We start from the raw sequence: 15,840 nt of genomic DNA, 5'->3' as shown, positions 1-15,840 counted from the left end.
AGGAGTGAGGGGCAATGATTGTTAGCTTCTGTCCCATAGTTAATTTGTCAGCATCCTTCACCAATACTGCCACTGCCGCCACGGCCCTCAGACAGGCAGGCCAGCCACTAGCAACAGGATCTAGCTTCTTGGAGAGGTATGCTACCGGCCTCTTCCACGGCCCTAGAGACTGGGTCAGCACCCCTCGGGCCACTCCCCTCCTCTCGTCCACAAATAGGACGAAGGGCTTTGCTACGTCCGGTAATGCCAGGGCGGGGGCTGACAGTAATGCCTTCTTGATGTCATCAAAGGCCTGCTGTTGGTCGTTACCCCACTCAAACGAGACACTCTCTCTCGTCAGAGGATAGAGGGGAGCCGCCAAGGTAGCGAACCCGGGAATCCATAAGCGGCAAAACCCCGCAGTCCCTAAAAATTCTCGCACCTGGCGGGGTGTGCGAGGAACGGGTATCTGAGTCACAGTTTGTTTTCTGGCCTCCGTCAGCCATCTCTGCCCCCCTTTGAGGGCGTACCCCAGGTACGTTACCTCTCTTTGGCAGATCTGGGCCTTCTTGGCGGAGGCCCGATATCCTAAGCGGGCGAGTTCTTCTAGCAGTAGTCCCGTGCCCCGTCGGCACTCTTCCTCTGTGGCCCCGGCTAGTAGTAAGTCATCTACATACTGCAGAAGAGTTACCTGGGGATGGCTGGCACGGAAGTGGGCCAGATCCTGGTGGAGGGCTTCATCGAAGAGGGTCGGGGAATTCTTGAACCCCTGGGGTAATCGGGTCCAAGTCAGTTGTCCTGTAGTCCCGGAGTCAGGGTCCCGCCACTCAAATGCAAAGATGTTCTGGCTGGAAGGGTGTAGCCGCAGGCAGAAAAAAGCGTCCTTTAAATCCAAGACAGTATACCAAATATGATCCGGGGGGAGAGAGCTCAACAAGTTGTAAGGGTTAGGTACAGTGGGGTGGATGTCCTGCACCCGTTTGTTCACTTCCCTTAAGTCCTGCACCGGGCGATAGTCTCCTGTGCCAGGCTTCTTAACGGGTAACAGGGGGGTGTTCCATGGCGACTGGCACTTTACCAGAATGCCTTGCTGAAGGAGACGCTGGACATGGGGCCTAATTCCTTCCCTGGCCTCCTTGGTCATAGGGTATTGGCGTACAGCCACAGGAGTAGAAGTGGCCTTCAGTTCTATGACTACGGGCGGCCTTTCAGCAGCTAGTCCTGTTCCAGCCGTCTCGGCCCACGCCCCAGGATACCTGTTCAACCAGTCATTTATGTGACTAATTTCTGCTCTCTGTTTCTCAAAAAGTCTATGTTCATCATCTAGGTGTATGGTCAGGACGGTAGCCATTTTCTCGCTTTGGGTCACCTCCGGGCCTTCAGGGGTGAAGGTAATCTGGGCTCCCATTTTGGTTAGGAGATCTCTCCCAAGTAGAGGCGCAGGGCACTCGGGGATGACTAGAAACGAGTGGGTTACCCGTCCCGTTCCTAAGTCCACCGTTCTTCGGGTAGTCCATGAGTACTGCTGGTGCCCTGTGGCTCCTATCACCCACGATTTTTTGTGGGAGACGGGCCCAGACGGTTCAAGCAGGACCGAGTGTTGAGCCCCAGTGTCTACTAGGAACTCAACTGGCTTCCCCTCCACCTTTAGTGTTACCCTAGGCTCGGGGAGGGGTTCCGAGCCCCGTCCCCGCTAATCTTCTTCCAGGGCTAACACTTTCTTGGAGGGCCTGTTCTTCTTCTTCTTAGGGCACTCTCTAGCCCAGTGACCTTTTTCCTTACAGTAGGCACACTGATCTTTGTCTAATGGGGTGCGGTTGCCCAGGTAACCTGACTTTCTAGCCCTGCTTTGGGTCTGTTCCTGGTCTCTCTCTCTTACTACTGCGGCCAAAATCCGTGTCAGGTTTTTCTCCTGTTTGCGATCCCTTTTGTTTTCCCTTTCTTCTCTTTCTTTTTCTTTCCTTTGCTCTTTTTCCTCCTCTGTTTCCCTCTTATGGTACACTTTCTCTGCCTCCTTAACTAGATCCTGTAGGGTATAATCCTGCAACCCTTCTATTCTTTGTAACTTTCTCTTAATATCTACCGCTGACTGCCCTATAAAAGCCATGGCCACGGAAGCCCTTTGCCCCTCAGAGGTAGGGTCAAACGGAGTGTAGCGCCGGAAAGCTTCTATTAAGCGCTCAAGAAATACTGACGGAGGTTCCGTGGCCCCCTGGATAACCTCTCTTACCTTAGCCAAATTAGTGGGGCGTCTCGCTGCCCCGCGGAGGCCAGCCACTAGAGTCTGGCGATAGACTGTCAGTCGCTCCCTACCTTCTGCCGTGTTGAAATCCCAGTCAGGCCTGGAGAGGGGAAAGGCAGTCTCGATGAGGTGGGGGAGCTGGGTGGGTCGTCCATCTGTTCCTGGTACGTTCTTCCTTGCTTCTAATAAGATCCTCTCCTTCTCCTCCGTATTGAAAAGAGTCTGCAGTAGCTGCTGACAGTCATCCCATGTGGGTTGATGAGAGAACATTAAAGACTCTACCAGCCCGGTTAAGCGCTGGGGGTCCTCTGAAAAGGGAGGATGGTTAGTTTTCCAGTTATACAAGTCAGCGGAGGAAAAAGGCCAGTACTGGAGAGGTTGAAGAGGGGCCGGCCCACCATCCATCACCACTGGTGGGGGCCCATAAGCTCTCAGGGGAAGGGCAACAGTGGTGTCGGGAGTCATTCCGCGGCGGCTCCGGGTGCTCTGTGCAGGCCCTAGCAGAGATTCGTTAGGGGGGGCAGAGGGGGCAACTGCCGGGGGCGGCGACGCTTCTGGCTCCCCCCGACCTTCTACAGGAACCAAGACAGGAGGATAGGGGGGAGGTGGGTCAAGGAGAAGGAGGTCAGTCTGGAGGTCTGGATAAATCTTCTGGGGGGGGTCCGAGTGACTGGATTTCCCCCCAGAACTGGGAGTCTGGACGGCGAGAACTTGAGCAGCTGGGACTGGAGCGGCCGGCACCTGAGCAGTCGGTACCGGGGCGGCCGGCACTGGAGTGTCTGGCACCGGCACAGCTGGCACCGGCGCAGCTGGCACCGGAGTGGCTGGCACCGGCGCGGCTAGTACTGGAGCGGCCGGCGCTGGAGCGGCCGGCACCGGCGCAGCTGGCACCGGAGTGGCTGGCACCGGCACGGCCAGTACTGGATCAGCCGGTACTGGAGCAGCCAGTCGGGGCTTGGGTTTTGCAACCCAAGGTCGGACCCAGGGGGGTGGATTTTGCACCAGGTCCTGCCAAACCACGATGTAGGGCTGCTGATCCTGATGGGCTCCAGGTTCTTTCTGAAAAACAATCTCTTTAACAGCAAAGATGACAGACAGGTCAAAAGTCCCTTCTGCTGGCCATCCTATATTAAAAGTGGGCCATTCTGAGGAGCAGAAGGTCCTCCATGGGCCTTTCTTGATCTCAACTGATAGGTCGCAACCTCTTCCCTTAACTTCAGTCCAATGGTCTAATGTCAGACTAAGAGGGGTAGTCACAGTCTGTCCCATCGTCAGTTCGTAAGTCGTCAGAAACACAAATAACAATAACGCTACAGACGCGAGGACCCACTTACTCCACTTTGTCCTCCACAAATACACAACAGAACCAGACGGGCGCGATCCTAACAATCTCTGATCCAACAGTTGGACCTGATCAGCGCCCTCACAATAGGAGACTACCAGGCGTCCCTGGCTCTCCTCCACCCTTGGGGCGTCCCCCAGGGCTGCAACCTGTGGCCCTCCAGGCACGTCTACCGGCCACTGCTCGGCTACTCTCACGAGTCGCCGAACGGTTGCCAAACCAAAAGTGCGCGCGCACACAACACCGGTCCAACTGGCTAAACACAGGACAAAGACAGACAATCTCACACAGGACAAAGACAGACAATCTCACACAGGACAAAGACAGACAATCTCGGGGTACCCCTTCTTACCTCCAAGGTCGACTCCGCGGATGAGGGGGGGCCGTCAATTTCCCGGCCAACGCACCAAATGTAAGACCCCCAAAAGGAGACCCTTACTCTGTCCCCCGAATCGACGGCAACCCCAATCAGCCACAGGAGGCGTCACTTGATGCAAAAAACAAGAGGTTTATTCCAGCGCGCTGGGGCTCAACTCGTGACTCACGCAGGAGCAGAGGAGTTGGGCCCCGAATGAAGAGTCTTACAAGCTTATAAAGGGAAAACTATAGCCTGGGGTGGGGTACAATGTAATTCGGGGAATTTTCCAAAGTGGACCTGGGCTTGTTTACAGTAAATTGTTACAATAGACCTCCTGACTTAGTCAGTTGTTCTTATCTGATAACCCTACCTCCTATTTTTCTTAATTGTTAGCACCTGTGGCTCAGAGCTGTTTCCTGGAACAGTTTAAGGCTTTTGTTCCCAGTACTGGAAAAAGGGGGTTTGTGGAACAGTTTAAGACTTTTGCTCCCAGTACTGGGAAAGGGGGTTTGTTTAAAGCTTCTGTTTCGTTCTATCACCACCACCACCACCACCACCACCACCACCACCACCACCAGGCCTGGGCCCCTGCGGGAAGGGAGGACTCCAGGCGCAGGCAGCTGGTTTCATGCCCAGGACAGGCCTGTGGGCGTGGGAAGTGTGAGGACTTGCCTCTGCTCCCCAGAGAAGGCCGGCCTCCCGGGTCCCGGCAGCCTCCGGGCCAGGCTCGCCTGCTAGGCGGTTGGGAGGGTCCAGAGCAGGCACCCGCCAACCAGCAGCATCTCCAGGGAAGCTGACAAAAGAAACCCGCCCAGGCCCTCCACCCGCCAGGCTGCGGGCTGGGTCAGGAACCCCAGGGCAGGAAACCCTGTGGGCGAGGAGGAGGCCCAAGTCCCCTGGCTTAGGGCCAGCCTTTGACCCCGGCACGAGGGGGGGGACAGGGCGTGGGGTGCCAGTCAGCTCCTGGAAGGCTTATAACGGGGGCAGGCCTCCCTCATGCCTCAGCTCCTGGAGGGAAGGGTACCTGGTACCAGCCTTCCTTCCTTCCCACCCCCTCCCGCCTTCCCTTCGCACCAGCCTGGCCCGGCCGCCGGGAGACAGACAGGGTGGGCTAGAGGGGGTTTGGCTGCAGCGGGAAACCGAGGCAGTGCGGACTCTGCCGAGCGCACGTACGCGGCACAGACAATGGAACAGCGTGCACTTTATTTAAAACCACCAAGCGCTGGTAAAATACATATCACGCCAGCTGGGACTCCGCGTCAACCTTGACAGTAAGAACTGGGCACGTCGTCACTCTCCACATCACGGGTGTCACATGCCCGGCCGGCAGAGGAGGGTGCCCGGCCCACCGGAGCCTCCAGGGGAGGAGCGCCCCGGTGGAGAGGGGTCTGCAGACGCCCCCTGCTCCCCGCAGAGCATGTGAAGGGAGGGGGTGCCATCTCGGTGTGTCTGCTCCGCGACCCTCCCGGGCCATGGGGGTGGCCTGGTCAGCAGCTCCCGGCGGTGGGAGTGGAGATGGAGGCGCCTGCAGCTCCGCAGACAGGATGAGTCCTTCGTCCTCGGTCCCTGACCCCCCCACCCCCACCCCGGGACCGAGCCGCTGCTGGGCCTGCTCGCAAGCACCCTCCGGAGCAGCCAGCCTCTGCTTCGGCTGAAGGGGAATCACGACACAAAGCAGCCACAGCACACTTTCCTACACACAGTAGGACAGCCGGCAAGCTCGGGGCCTATGGCACGCATAGGGCCCAGGGCACGCACAGGCACGCACAGGGCCCAAGGCATGCACAGGGGCTACCTGCACGCACAGGGCCCAGGGCACGCACAGGGCCCAGGGCACGCACAGGGCCCAAGGCATGCACAGGGGCTACCTGCACGCACAGGCCCCAGGGCACGCACAGGCCCCAGGGCACGCACAGGGCCCAGGGCACGCACAGGGGCCCCCGGCACGCACAGGGCCCAGGGCGCACACAGGGCAGCAGGCAAGCGCAGGGCCCGCTGGCTCGGATTAAGGCACTTGTAACAGACTCAATGTCCATCTCGCCCACAGCCCCACAGGGCAATGTCCCCACCTCCCTTCCCCTCAGTCCCAGCGGCCCTGCTCTCCCACCCTGGGCAGGAAGGGAAGGAGCAGCCTGGAAGGACAGTGGTTGGGTAGGAGCGCAGGGCGGGGAGGGGACACAGGGAGGGAGCTGGGACTTGGCAAAGGCAAAGAGGACAGGAGAGCGAGAGCAGCAGCAGGAAGGCGGGGTGGCCGCAGGGCGGCTGACGGCAGTGATGCTCAGAGAGCAGAAGCACGAGCTGGGGGTGGGGGCTTCCGAGCTGCCCAGCGGAGACGGATGGGGGCAGAGAAAGGGGTCAGAGGACCAGCAAGGGAGGGGTCTCCCGCCCTCTCAGCTGGGGGCTGGGGCAGAGGTCAGAGTCCTGAGGGTCCAGACGGGGCAAGCGAGGGGCAGGGCTGGAAGGAGGGCCAGCGCCCCGGAAGCAGCTCAGCTCTTTGGTTCGGAGACGACGAAGGTGCGGGGCGGCCTCACTCCTCCTCCAGGCCCCGGGTGCCCTTGGCCGCTCGCCTCTGCCGCCAGCGCATCTCCTCCACCTGGCGCTCCAGCGCTCGGACCTTGGCCTCCAGCTGGACCCCCGAGGCCCGGCTGCCCGTGAGCCGGCTCAGCAGAGCGTAGAGGGTCAGCAGGCCCAGCAGGAGCAGGGCCCGGGTGGAAGGGTCGGGCACGGAGCGCACCAGGGCCACAAAGCCGACCAGGAAGAAGACAAGCTTCAGGCCCCACAGGATCCGCCCCAGCAAGGCCAAGACCAGGCCGAGGAGCAGGGACAGCAGCCAGTAGCCGACCAGGGCCGCCGCGCCCCACAGCAGGAGGGTCTGCACCTGGCCGGGGCTGAGCTGCAGGACCTGGGTGAGGTGGTCTCCTGAGGGGGAAGAGTCACAGAATCAGCCAGCCTGGAGTGGCGATGGGCCAGCGGGCGGGGGGGTGGGGGGGGCGGGGGGACAAGTGAGGGGGGGGCGTTCAAACCCAAAGAGAGGGAGGACTTAGACCCCCTGCAAAGGGAGAGAAAGCCCCTCCCACGGGGTCACAGAGCCGTAGGGATGTGAGCCTGAATCTCGGCTCCGTGTCCTGCCGCCCTGGTTAGGTCCCTGCCTTGGCTGAGCCAGTTTCATCTACAAAATGGGAGTGATTCCCGGCTGTGGGGAGTTCCATGCGAGGCTATGGCTGAGCGGGATGCTCCTCCGACAGGAGGCGGACTGGCAGGTGGCGGCAGTTTCTGGCCTGCTGTTAAGCTGGCCTCTGGGGAGCCCTGGGCGGGGGCAGGGGGCTGGGGAAAAGTTTAGACCCTGAAAAGATAGACTCCCACAAACAGGAAGTGATGGGCTAAGCCCCAGCTGCCCACCAGCTCCCTGCCACTCACCATCCAGCCCCAAGGCGTTCAGCAGCTGGGCGGCGATCCCCGACAGCGCGAAGAAGCCCACGGAGATGCACGAGGAGACGGCCCCCAGCACCTGAGACGTGGTCTGTGGAGAGATGAACCCGTGACGAGTGAGGCTCCTCCCCAAACCTCACTACCAGGTCCAGCCAGGCCGGCAGGACCGGCTCCCACCCGCTTCTCAGCCAGCGTTTGCCCGCACGGGGCCTCGGAGGGGCCCTCCCCAGCCCCCTGCCAGGGCGCGGGCACGGACAGCAGGCCGCTCCTCCTTCCTGGGCTAGAACCCAGGACACCTGGGCCCTAATGCAGAGGACCTGCTGGCACACGGTGCGGGTGGCAGTGGGTGTATGTGGGTGGGAACCATCAGACCCCATTGGGTGGGAGAGAGAGCCCCGCCCCCATCTCTACAGGCGAAGGAATGAGGCAGGGCTTGGTGGTGTGCCCACCACCACACCAGGTCACATGCAGACCAAAGCCTGACCCTCCAGGGGCCAGTGACATGGTTTGTAAAGATGGCTCTTCCCTGAACAAGAACAGAACCAGAAGCAAGGAGGCATCGATCGGACTATCGGGCCTCAGAGGGAGGATAGGGGAGGATGGGGGAGATCAACCGAAGGACTTGGGTGCATGCATATGAGCCTAACCAATGGTTAAGTTCAACAGGGGGTTGGGGCATCCGTGGGGAGGGGAGTGGGATGGGAATGGGGGGATGAGGACAAATATGTGACACCTTAATCAATAAAGAAATTAAAAAAAAAAAAAGATGGCTCTTCCCAGCCTTTCTGGCCAGAAGGGCAGGAAGGAGGGAAAGACTGGGGTGGAGCTCAGGGCCTTCAGGTGGAATTCAACCAATGGGAGCGCGAGAGGCAGGGATGTCTGCTTCATCGCGTGGAATCGGGGGCCACGGGGGTTGTGACACAGAGAGGACGCAGAGCCAGCGCCTCCTCCTCCATCTTCCTCCGTGCGGGTCCCCGCAGGAACCGCCGCCCTCACCTCAGAGACCACGTGCATGGTCTCCGGCCCGATCCAGGCATCCAGGGTCCCCCGCACAGACCGGCCCATCTGGCTCAGGAGGTCAGCGGGCACCTCCCTCTTCTGCCTGCCGGGCGGCACGAAGTCTCGGGAGGGCTCGGACGATGCTGAGTGCAGGAGGACGAGGGCCACGAGGACCAGCAGGGGGACTTGGGACAGACGGCTGTGCGATGGCCACGTGCTGCCCGAACCGGCCATGACTGGGTCTGCGGGGAGAGCAGCACAGGGTGAGCAGGGGGCCAGACCGCAGGGAAACGCGCTGCCTCCACGCGGCGCCCTCCGCCTCCCGTCAGTGAGAAAGGCGGACGGCACTTCCCGCTGCAGCTGGGCACAGCCACGACTCCCGGGCCCCCTCACCCTCACCCCGCACGGCAGCTAACCAGGGGCACTGCTCAGCGCCTTAGCGGGGGCGAGCTCGCTCTAACCCAGGGGTCCCCAAACTTTTTAAACAGGGGACCAGTTCACTGTCCCTCAGACCGTTGGAGGGCCGGACTATAGTTTAAAAAAAACTATGAACAAATTCCTATGCACACTGCACATACCTTATTTTGAAGTAAAAAAACAAAACGGCAAAGACACCCGCCTGTGGCCCGCGGGCCGTAGTTTGAGGACGCCTGCTCTAACCCTTACTCCAGCTCTAAACATCCGAAAGCCTGTCTGTGTCTTAGGTGCTTTGGGCATAAGAAATAATAAGTCTATGAGGCTTGGTTCCCAAGGAGATTATAATCTACTTAAGATAAAGCGAATATAAAAACAACCTAAAAATAGCGCCCAAGTAGGATTGTCCGAGTATAACAACATCAAGAAAGGCGCTCGGTCACTGCTCGAGCAAGAACATGCCGCACACACATGCCCTGCTGGTGCGGACGAGAAGACGGGAGGGACGTGTCAGCCCCGGTCCCTGCGCAGTAGAAAGGCCGGGACTGACCCTAAGCTTCTGCTCTCAAACCACAGGCCCGCGGGGGTGCAGGTGCCGCAGCGGATTCCAATGCGGCTGTTCCCGGGGTCACGGGGAGCTTCGCCAGGGCTGGCGCTGCCTGGAGGTGCCGAGGCTTAGACCACAAGATCCCGGGGGGCTCCACTGTGCGAAGGCGAGACCCAGACTCAGAAGGCCCTCCGCTCCCCAGCCACCAATGGAGGCAAAGGCTGAGAGCACCACCTTTAAGGAAAGATATTATTCTTAACAAAAAGCTGCCCTGGCCGGTGTGGCTCAGTGGATAGAGCGTCCGCCTATGGACTGAAGGGTCCCGGGTTCAATTCCGGTCAAGGGCACAGGCCTGGGTTGCCAGCTCGATCCCCAGTGTGGGGCGTGCAGGAGGCAGCCGATCCATGATTCTCTCTCATCATGGATGTTTCTCTCCCTCCCCCTCACCCTTCCTCCCTGAAATCAATAGAAAAACCAGGACTTGAACCCAGGTGCATTTGACAGCAGACCCCTGGCACACAGCTCCCGGCCACACGACCGCCAACGGGCGTTTCCGAGGTGATACAGAGAGCCGCACGGAAGGTCATCCGGACGCGAAAAGGAAGTAGGCACCTATCAATCGTCGCAGTGACTTAGCGGTGACAGTTCACGTCACCGCTTCGGGTTCTGTGCTCCATGTCGTGTTCCATGATGCTACGGGCCCGTCAGCGCTGCCACAGTGAAGCTGGGGTGGATCAGCCAAGAACCGTTTTCAGTATCAACATCTCGGGGCCTCCGAGCTCCAGAGAAGTCAGTCCGCCCCTTCCAGGCCCCACCCGCCCCCCAGAGGAACCTGTCGCTCCAGGGCGTTCCCAGGACTCAGAGGCAGAGGGAGGAGCAGCCAGGGGCGTGAAGTTTCGCCTGCTACCAGGGCAGGCAGAGAGCTGGCCAGAAACCAGAGCCGTCAGGATGGAGGAGAGGGGAGAGAGGGTGTTCCCTTTCTTGCTTTGTGGGAAAGAGAAGGGTTCAAGAAAGGGTTATCTTTAAAAATATCGAATTCGGGCACTTCCTGGCCCCGAAACAGCCGCTGGCGTCTCCGAGGCCGGTGGGACCAAGCAGGGCCGAGAAGCAGGCAGGTCCCGAGGGGCCACCCCAGGCTGGGACGCCTTCTACTCTTGTTGGCACAAACCAAGCAGCAGACGGCTCCTGCCTGCCGGTCCGAGGCGAGGGAAGCCGGGGGCTCCTGGGCTATCTGGGTCACACGCGCCCCGGGACTGACAGGGCAGGCCTGCTCTCTCGGTGCGATCCTATGTCCAAGGAACTCCCCCGGCAGGAGTCACATGTCACCTCCCCCAGCCTAGGTCAGCATGACAGGAGCTGCTCCCCCCACGGCAGCCTGCTGAGCTCTGCGCTGGCCTCCACTGTGAAGCGGCCACCTGCCCCAGCTGAGGGGAGCCGGGGACCCTGAAATAAGCCCTCCGCAGCGAGGCCGTGGCCCTGCGTCTCCTCTGTTTTCTTTTTTTTTTTTTTTATAATATATTTTATTGATTTTTTACAGAGAGGAAGGGAGAGGGATAGAGAGTCAGAAACATCGATGAGAAAGAGACATCGATCAGCCGCCTCCTGCACACCTCCTACTGGGGATGTGCCCGCAACCAAGGTACCTGCCCTTGACCGGAATCGAACCGGGGACCCTTCAGTCCGCAGGCCGACGCTCTATCCACTGAGCCACACCGGTCAGGGCCTCCTCTGTTTTCTTGAACAGAAGTCTCTGTCTGTTCTTCCGCGTGAGTCCCAGGCAGCAAGAGCCTGACCCCCACCACTCTGTCGCACTTTCTCACTAAGGAGCCGCGGCGGTCACGGCAGGAGCCGCCTGGACGCTGAGGGGAAGCACGTCTGACGCGGCTTCACCCGCAGCCACGGTCACAGCAGTGCGCGCGGCTCCACGGTGTCGCTTTACCGCTCACACAGTGCTCGCTATCCCACCACCTCGCTCAACGCTTAAAGCTCTCTGAGGAGGTACTGCAACTCTCCGCATTTCACCCAGGAAACTACGGCTTAGAGAGGTCAGGCGAATCGCTTCTCGGCCTTTTGGCTAAGATCAAGTGTGAGAGGTCAGGCGACTTGCTCAAGTCCACAAAGCAGAACTGGGACTTGATCCAGAACCCAAAACCTACATCTTGCCCTGTGGCTCATTCCACACCCTGGCACGGCAACCGTGAGACATGGTCCCTGCCCTCGAGGCACTGAACGTTCTCCCCAATATCAACAAGCCCCAAGTGAGAGGACCCTCAGACCCCCAGGACAAGGCCACCCACAGGGGACCCGCCTGCTGGGCTCACAGGTCCTGGTGTGTACCAAGCAAGAGATGAGGACGGCAAAAATTGGGGACAAGACCTACCTACCCCTGCCGTTCAGGCCACAGCACTCTGGCTGGAGCAGGGCCGGGGAAGCCCGGGGGGGGGGGGGGGGGGGGAGTTGGGCGGGGGTGTGTGGAACGGCTTCCTCTCGCCATGGCAGCGGGAAGCTGTGTGTGAGGTGTGGTTTGCTGGAGGCAGGCTTCCTCTGCCTGGCTTTCTTTCACGCTATGAATCACCGTGGGGCAGGAGGGCAGCTGACTCGGTGCCTCTTCGGGCCCCGACTTCCTCATCCTGGGGGGCAGCAGTGATTCTCGGCTCTGGTCGCCCATCAGAGTGGCCGGTGGAGCCTGTCACAGCAAGGGGGTCTGTCCCACGGGGCCAACGACCTCCGACTCCCCCCGCGAGGGACCCAGCTTGTGTTTTCAGAGCTCCTCGGAACTTCCGATGCAGAACCACGGTGGGCAGGTCAGGGGAAAGTCTACTCCAGGCAAAGCCCTGAACGTTACCTCCGTTTTGGTCCCAGGCTCAATTCTGCCACAAACTGGAAGCCGCTAAGTCCTGCCTGTGGCTATCTGAGGCCCAGGCTCCTCCAACGGACAACGGGGTACGCGGGCCAGGACTTACCCCAAGGAGCTGGCCTGGCTCTGCGAGAACCCGGCGCACCGCCCACCAAGAGAGACGGCGGGTGCGGCACAAAAAGGAAAACAAGAAATAGGAAAAAGAACACAAAGGGATGTGCGTACCCAAACCGTCGGTATACTGCTCACCGCACGGCCGCGGGCGTCCCCGATTCCACGCCTGCCACCCCTTCAGGCTCCGAGCACCCCCTGGTCCAGACCCCACAACCAACTTTTCTCGGGCTCCCCAGCGCCTGGCGCAGCATGGCTCATCCGTGCTTGTTGGGACCAAGCCTGGCCAGAGCCGGGAGGGTGCCGTGGAGGGCAGCCGGGGGAGCCATGCAGACAGGTGGGGGAGGCTGATTTTAAAGTTGATCCAAACAGGCGGCGACCGCCCAAGGACAGCCGGTGTGGAAAGGGGGCTCCTAGACGGCGAGGCTGCCGCGGAGGGGAATGAAGTCAGCGCCCCGGCAGGTGGGGCAGCCCCGCCAACCCCAACAGCTGCTTCCCAGCCTCTGTTTGGGGGCAGGGCGACAGGCCGAACTGAGCCCTCCCCAGGGCCCAGCCTACCCCAGACAGGGTGTCAGCGCCATGTGCTATTTCCAACAGCGGGTCCCCTGCCAAGCCCTTGCTGGGTGGCGTCTCTGGCAAGGGACCCGGCACGGCCCATGGGTTCAGGGTATCCCAAAGGGCTCGGAGCGAGGCCGCAGGGGGCTGGGCCGGGGGGCGGGGGGCGGGGGTCTGGGGCGAGGCGCTCAGCGCTGGCCTTGTCCCCCCGCCGGACCGCGCCTCGCCTCGGCCGGATTTCCTAGCCGCCTCGGAACCCTCGGCTCCCAGGAAACGCGTGCCTCCCGTTGCCTAGTAACGACGCCCCCTGTTGCATAGCAACAAGGATCCGGGTCCCCAGTCGGACCCCTCCCCAGTCGTGCTCGCCCAGCCTCGCGGCTCCGCCCCGGCCCCGCCTGCGTGGCTGCCGCCTCCCGGGCCCGACCGGCCCCTGAGCCCCGGCGTCGGCCCACACTCACCCGCCTCCGGCCACGACTGCCCTTCACGTGCGACTTCGCCAAACGCGCCACCAAACCCGCGCCTCGATCCCGGGGCGTTGGTTTATCGTCTGCGCACGCGCAAGGCGGACGCGCCCGGGCCCCGCCGCTCCCGCCCGCCCCGCTGTGCGCATGCGCCCTCCCCTCCCGCCGGTGTTTTTCCCGAGCTTTCCCACCCGGAGCGCAGCGGGGCGGGCGGCCGGAGCTGGGGGCGGAAGTCTGGCGGGAAAGGGGGAAGGCGTGACCCTGGCTGGGCTGTAGGGTGGGCAAGCTGCATCTCAGCTCGGGGTCGAAGCCCACCCGCCCTCCAGCGCCCCGGCATTTGGGGCGATGTAGTGCCCGAGCGCCGCGGTGCCTGCTGGGCAGCGTCCGGAGGAAGGGGCGCCCGAGAGCCCTCGGTCTCTTCAGGAACTTCTCTCGCTAAAAAGGCACCGAGGGAAGCGGCGCTGCAGCAGTTACCGCCGCGCGACGCTGGGAAACGCGCCCGTTCCCTCCGGGAGCAGTTCCACGCCCAGGCTGCAGGGGGCGCCCAGCCGTCCAGTTGCAGAGAAGGAGGGGCGCCAACTCTCAGGCCCCAACTCTGCAAAACACGGGCAGCATGGGGGGCGGGGGGGAGTGGGGGCGGATTTGGAATGAGGTGACCCCTTGCCGGCTTCATCTCTCCGAGTCTCAGTTGTTTCCACTTGACTATAAAGGGCTGCGCAGTAGGTGTGGGGATTCAGTGAGGTAACTGCACACAGAAAGCATCCCAGTTGCCTTAGCGGCTAAGGCTTAGCCGGTTTGCCTCGGTGGACGGGGCATTGGCCTGCGGCCCCGGGTTCCAGTCGGTCAAGGGCACGTACTTCGGGCCTGTACCTCGGTTGCAGGCCCTTCCCTGGCCGGTGGGGGCACGTGCAGGAAGCAGCCAATCGGTGTTTCTCCGTCTTTCCCTCCCTCTTCCACTCTCTCCGAAAATCAATGGGAAAATATCCTCGGGTGAGGATTAAAACAAAAACAAGAAAGTCACACAAAGTTGATCTCATTTTTAAAAAACATCCCAGTTGCTGTTTTAATGCTTAGATCACGTTGGCTGCCCTGGGCGAGCGCGCCTTTGATGTTACAGCAGTGCCCCAAACTCACCGCTCCCTCTCCCCTGCCTGACTTGGCCTTCTGATTCTGTCTTCTGCCCAGACCACGGGGCACAGGAGTTAACCACCAGCCTGTCGCCTCTTCGGGTTTTTCTTTCCCCCCGATGTTGGCCGGAGCATCCATCGCGCTCTGAACCCTCAGCCAAGGGTCTCTCTTCCCAACAGGCTCTGTGGCATCCTGGGCCTCGCCTTCCAGAAGCCTTTCTAACAACTGCGTCAAGTTTATTCAAAGCGCTTTTTAAATATTAGGTCCTCACAACAACCCTCTGCGTTAGGTCAACCCTTGTTGTCCTGCCCTATTTTCCAGATGAGGGGAGTAAGGCAGAGACGGTCACTCGGTTTACCAGCTGGTGGAGCTGGGATCGAGCACACACAACCCGACCTCAGAGTCCACGCTCCTGGGCACGATGTCATACAAACCCTTCGTTCCGGCAGCGTCTGTTCTCCTCCCCGCCCTTGTTTGCGCTGCCCCTCCTTTTGGGATGCCCTCTGTGCTGCTTCTCTTCCACCTGAATCTTGCCCACCTGTCAGCATCGGCCACACCTCTTCCGCGAAGAAGACACACCTGTCTGTCCTGCTGCTTGGTCTGGACCCTTAGAGCTCACACCACGTGTTCTGTACATGATTTCTGGGAGGATCGCATTTTATAGGTATCCACCGAGACCCTACACGATCTGAGTTGGAAGGGAAACAGAAGCCAGTAGGAAAGGGGCAGAGGAGCTGATGACTTGCCCAAGATCGCAGAGCAAATTGGGAGTAGAGGCCGGACCAGCGCGGCTTCTCTCTCGGCCAGTGGCTGCTCCCTGCAGCGGGTCATCTAGCCGTGTCTCTCAAACCTCAGAATCCCGTGGGGCACACGCTGAAAATGCAGACCCTCTAAGGCAGACCTTGGGAATATGCATTTTACCAAGTTGGTTAGGAAATCCTCGGGTACACTTAAGAGTTTGCAAGATGGTGGCCCCACGGCCCAGCGCGCATGGGTCTCAAAAAGGTTGCGAAAAGCCCTGGCTGGTTTGGCTCAGTGGATAGAGTGTCAGCCTGCGGACTCAGGGGTCCCGAGTTCGAGTCAGATCAAGGGCACAAGCCTGGACTATGGGACCGGTCCCCAGTGGGGGGCGTGCCGGAAGCAGCCAATCAATGATTCCCTCTCATCATTGATGTTTCTATCTCTCTCTTCCTCTCCCTTCTTCTCTGAAATCAATAAAAATATGTTGTTTTTTTTTTTTTAAAAAAAAAGGTTGAGAAAATGCATTGGTTTTAAAATTCCCGCTGCATCATGGGAAGTGTAGTTCCGGATCTCTTCTCTCCCTGCCGCAGGGAGCATTTTACGGAAGGAGCCGAGTGGGTCCGGAAATAGCCGAGTGTTCCCTGGCGCGCCCTTTCCTGCCCCGGTGCATTCTGGGA

At 60.5% G+C, this 15,840-nt stretch overlaps 1 protein-coding gene across 1 annotated transcript; it reads right to left on the bottom strand.

Annotated features, from left to right (window-relative positions):
• Nucleotides 1-5,103: 5,103 nt before the first annotated feature.
• Nucleotides 5,104-13,426, bottom strand: TMEM109 (transmembrane protein 109). The gene is made up of 4 exons (XM_079787910.1): nucleotides 13,292-13,426; nucleotides 8,347-8,591; nucleotides 7,339-7,441; nucleotides 5,104-6,840 (listed from the first exon to the last, which is right to left on the bottom strand). Exons 2-4 carry the CDS (start codon nucleotides 8,581-8,583, stop codon nucleotides 6,449-6,451), a joined length of 732 nt encoding a protein of 243 aa, XP_079644036.1. The 5' UTR covers nucleotides 8,584-8,591; nucleotides 13,292-13,426; the 3' UTR covers nucleotides 5,104-6,448.
• Nucleotides 13,427-15,840: the final 2,414 nt, after the last annotated feature.

Source organism: Cnephaeus nilssonii (assembly GCF_951640355.1).
Source record: "Cnephaeus nilssonii genome assembly, chromosome: 13".
Lineage (NCBI taxonomy): Eukaryota > Metazoa > Chordata > Mammalia > Chiroptera > Vespertilionidae > Cnephaeus > Cnephaeus nilssonii.
Note: the sequence above shows the minus strand (reverse complement) of the source record. Positions and strands in the feature narration are given on the sequence as shown.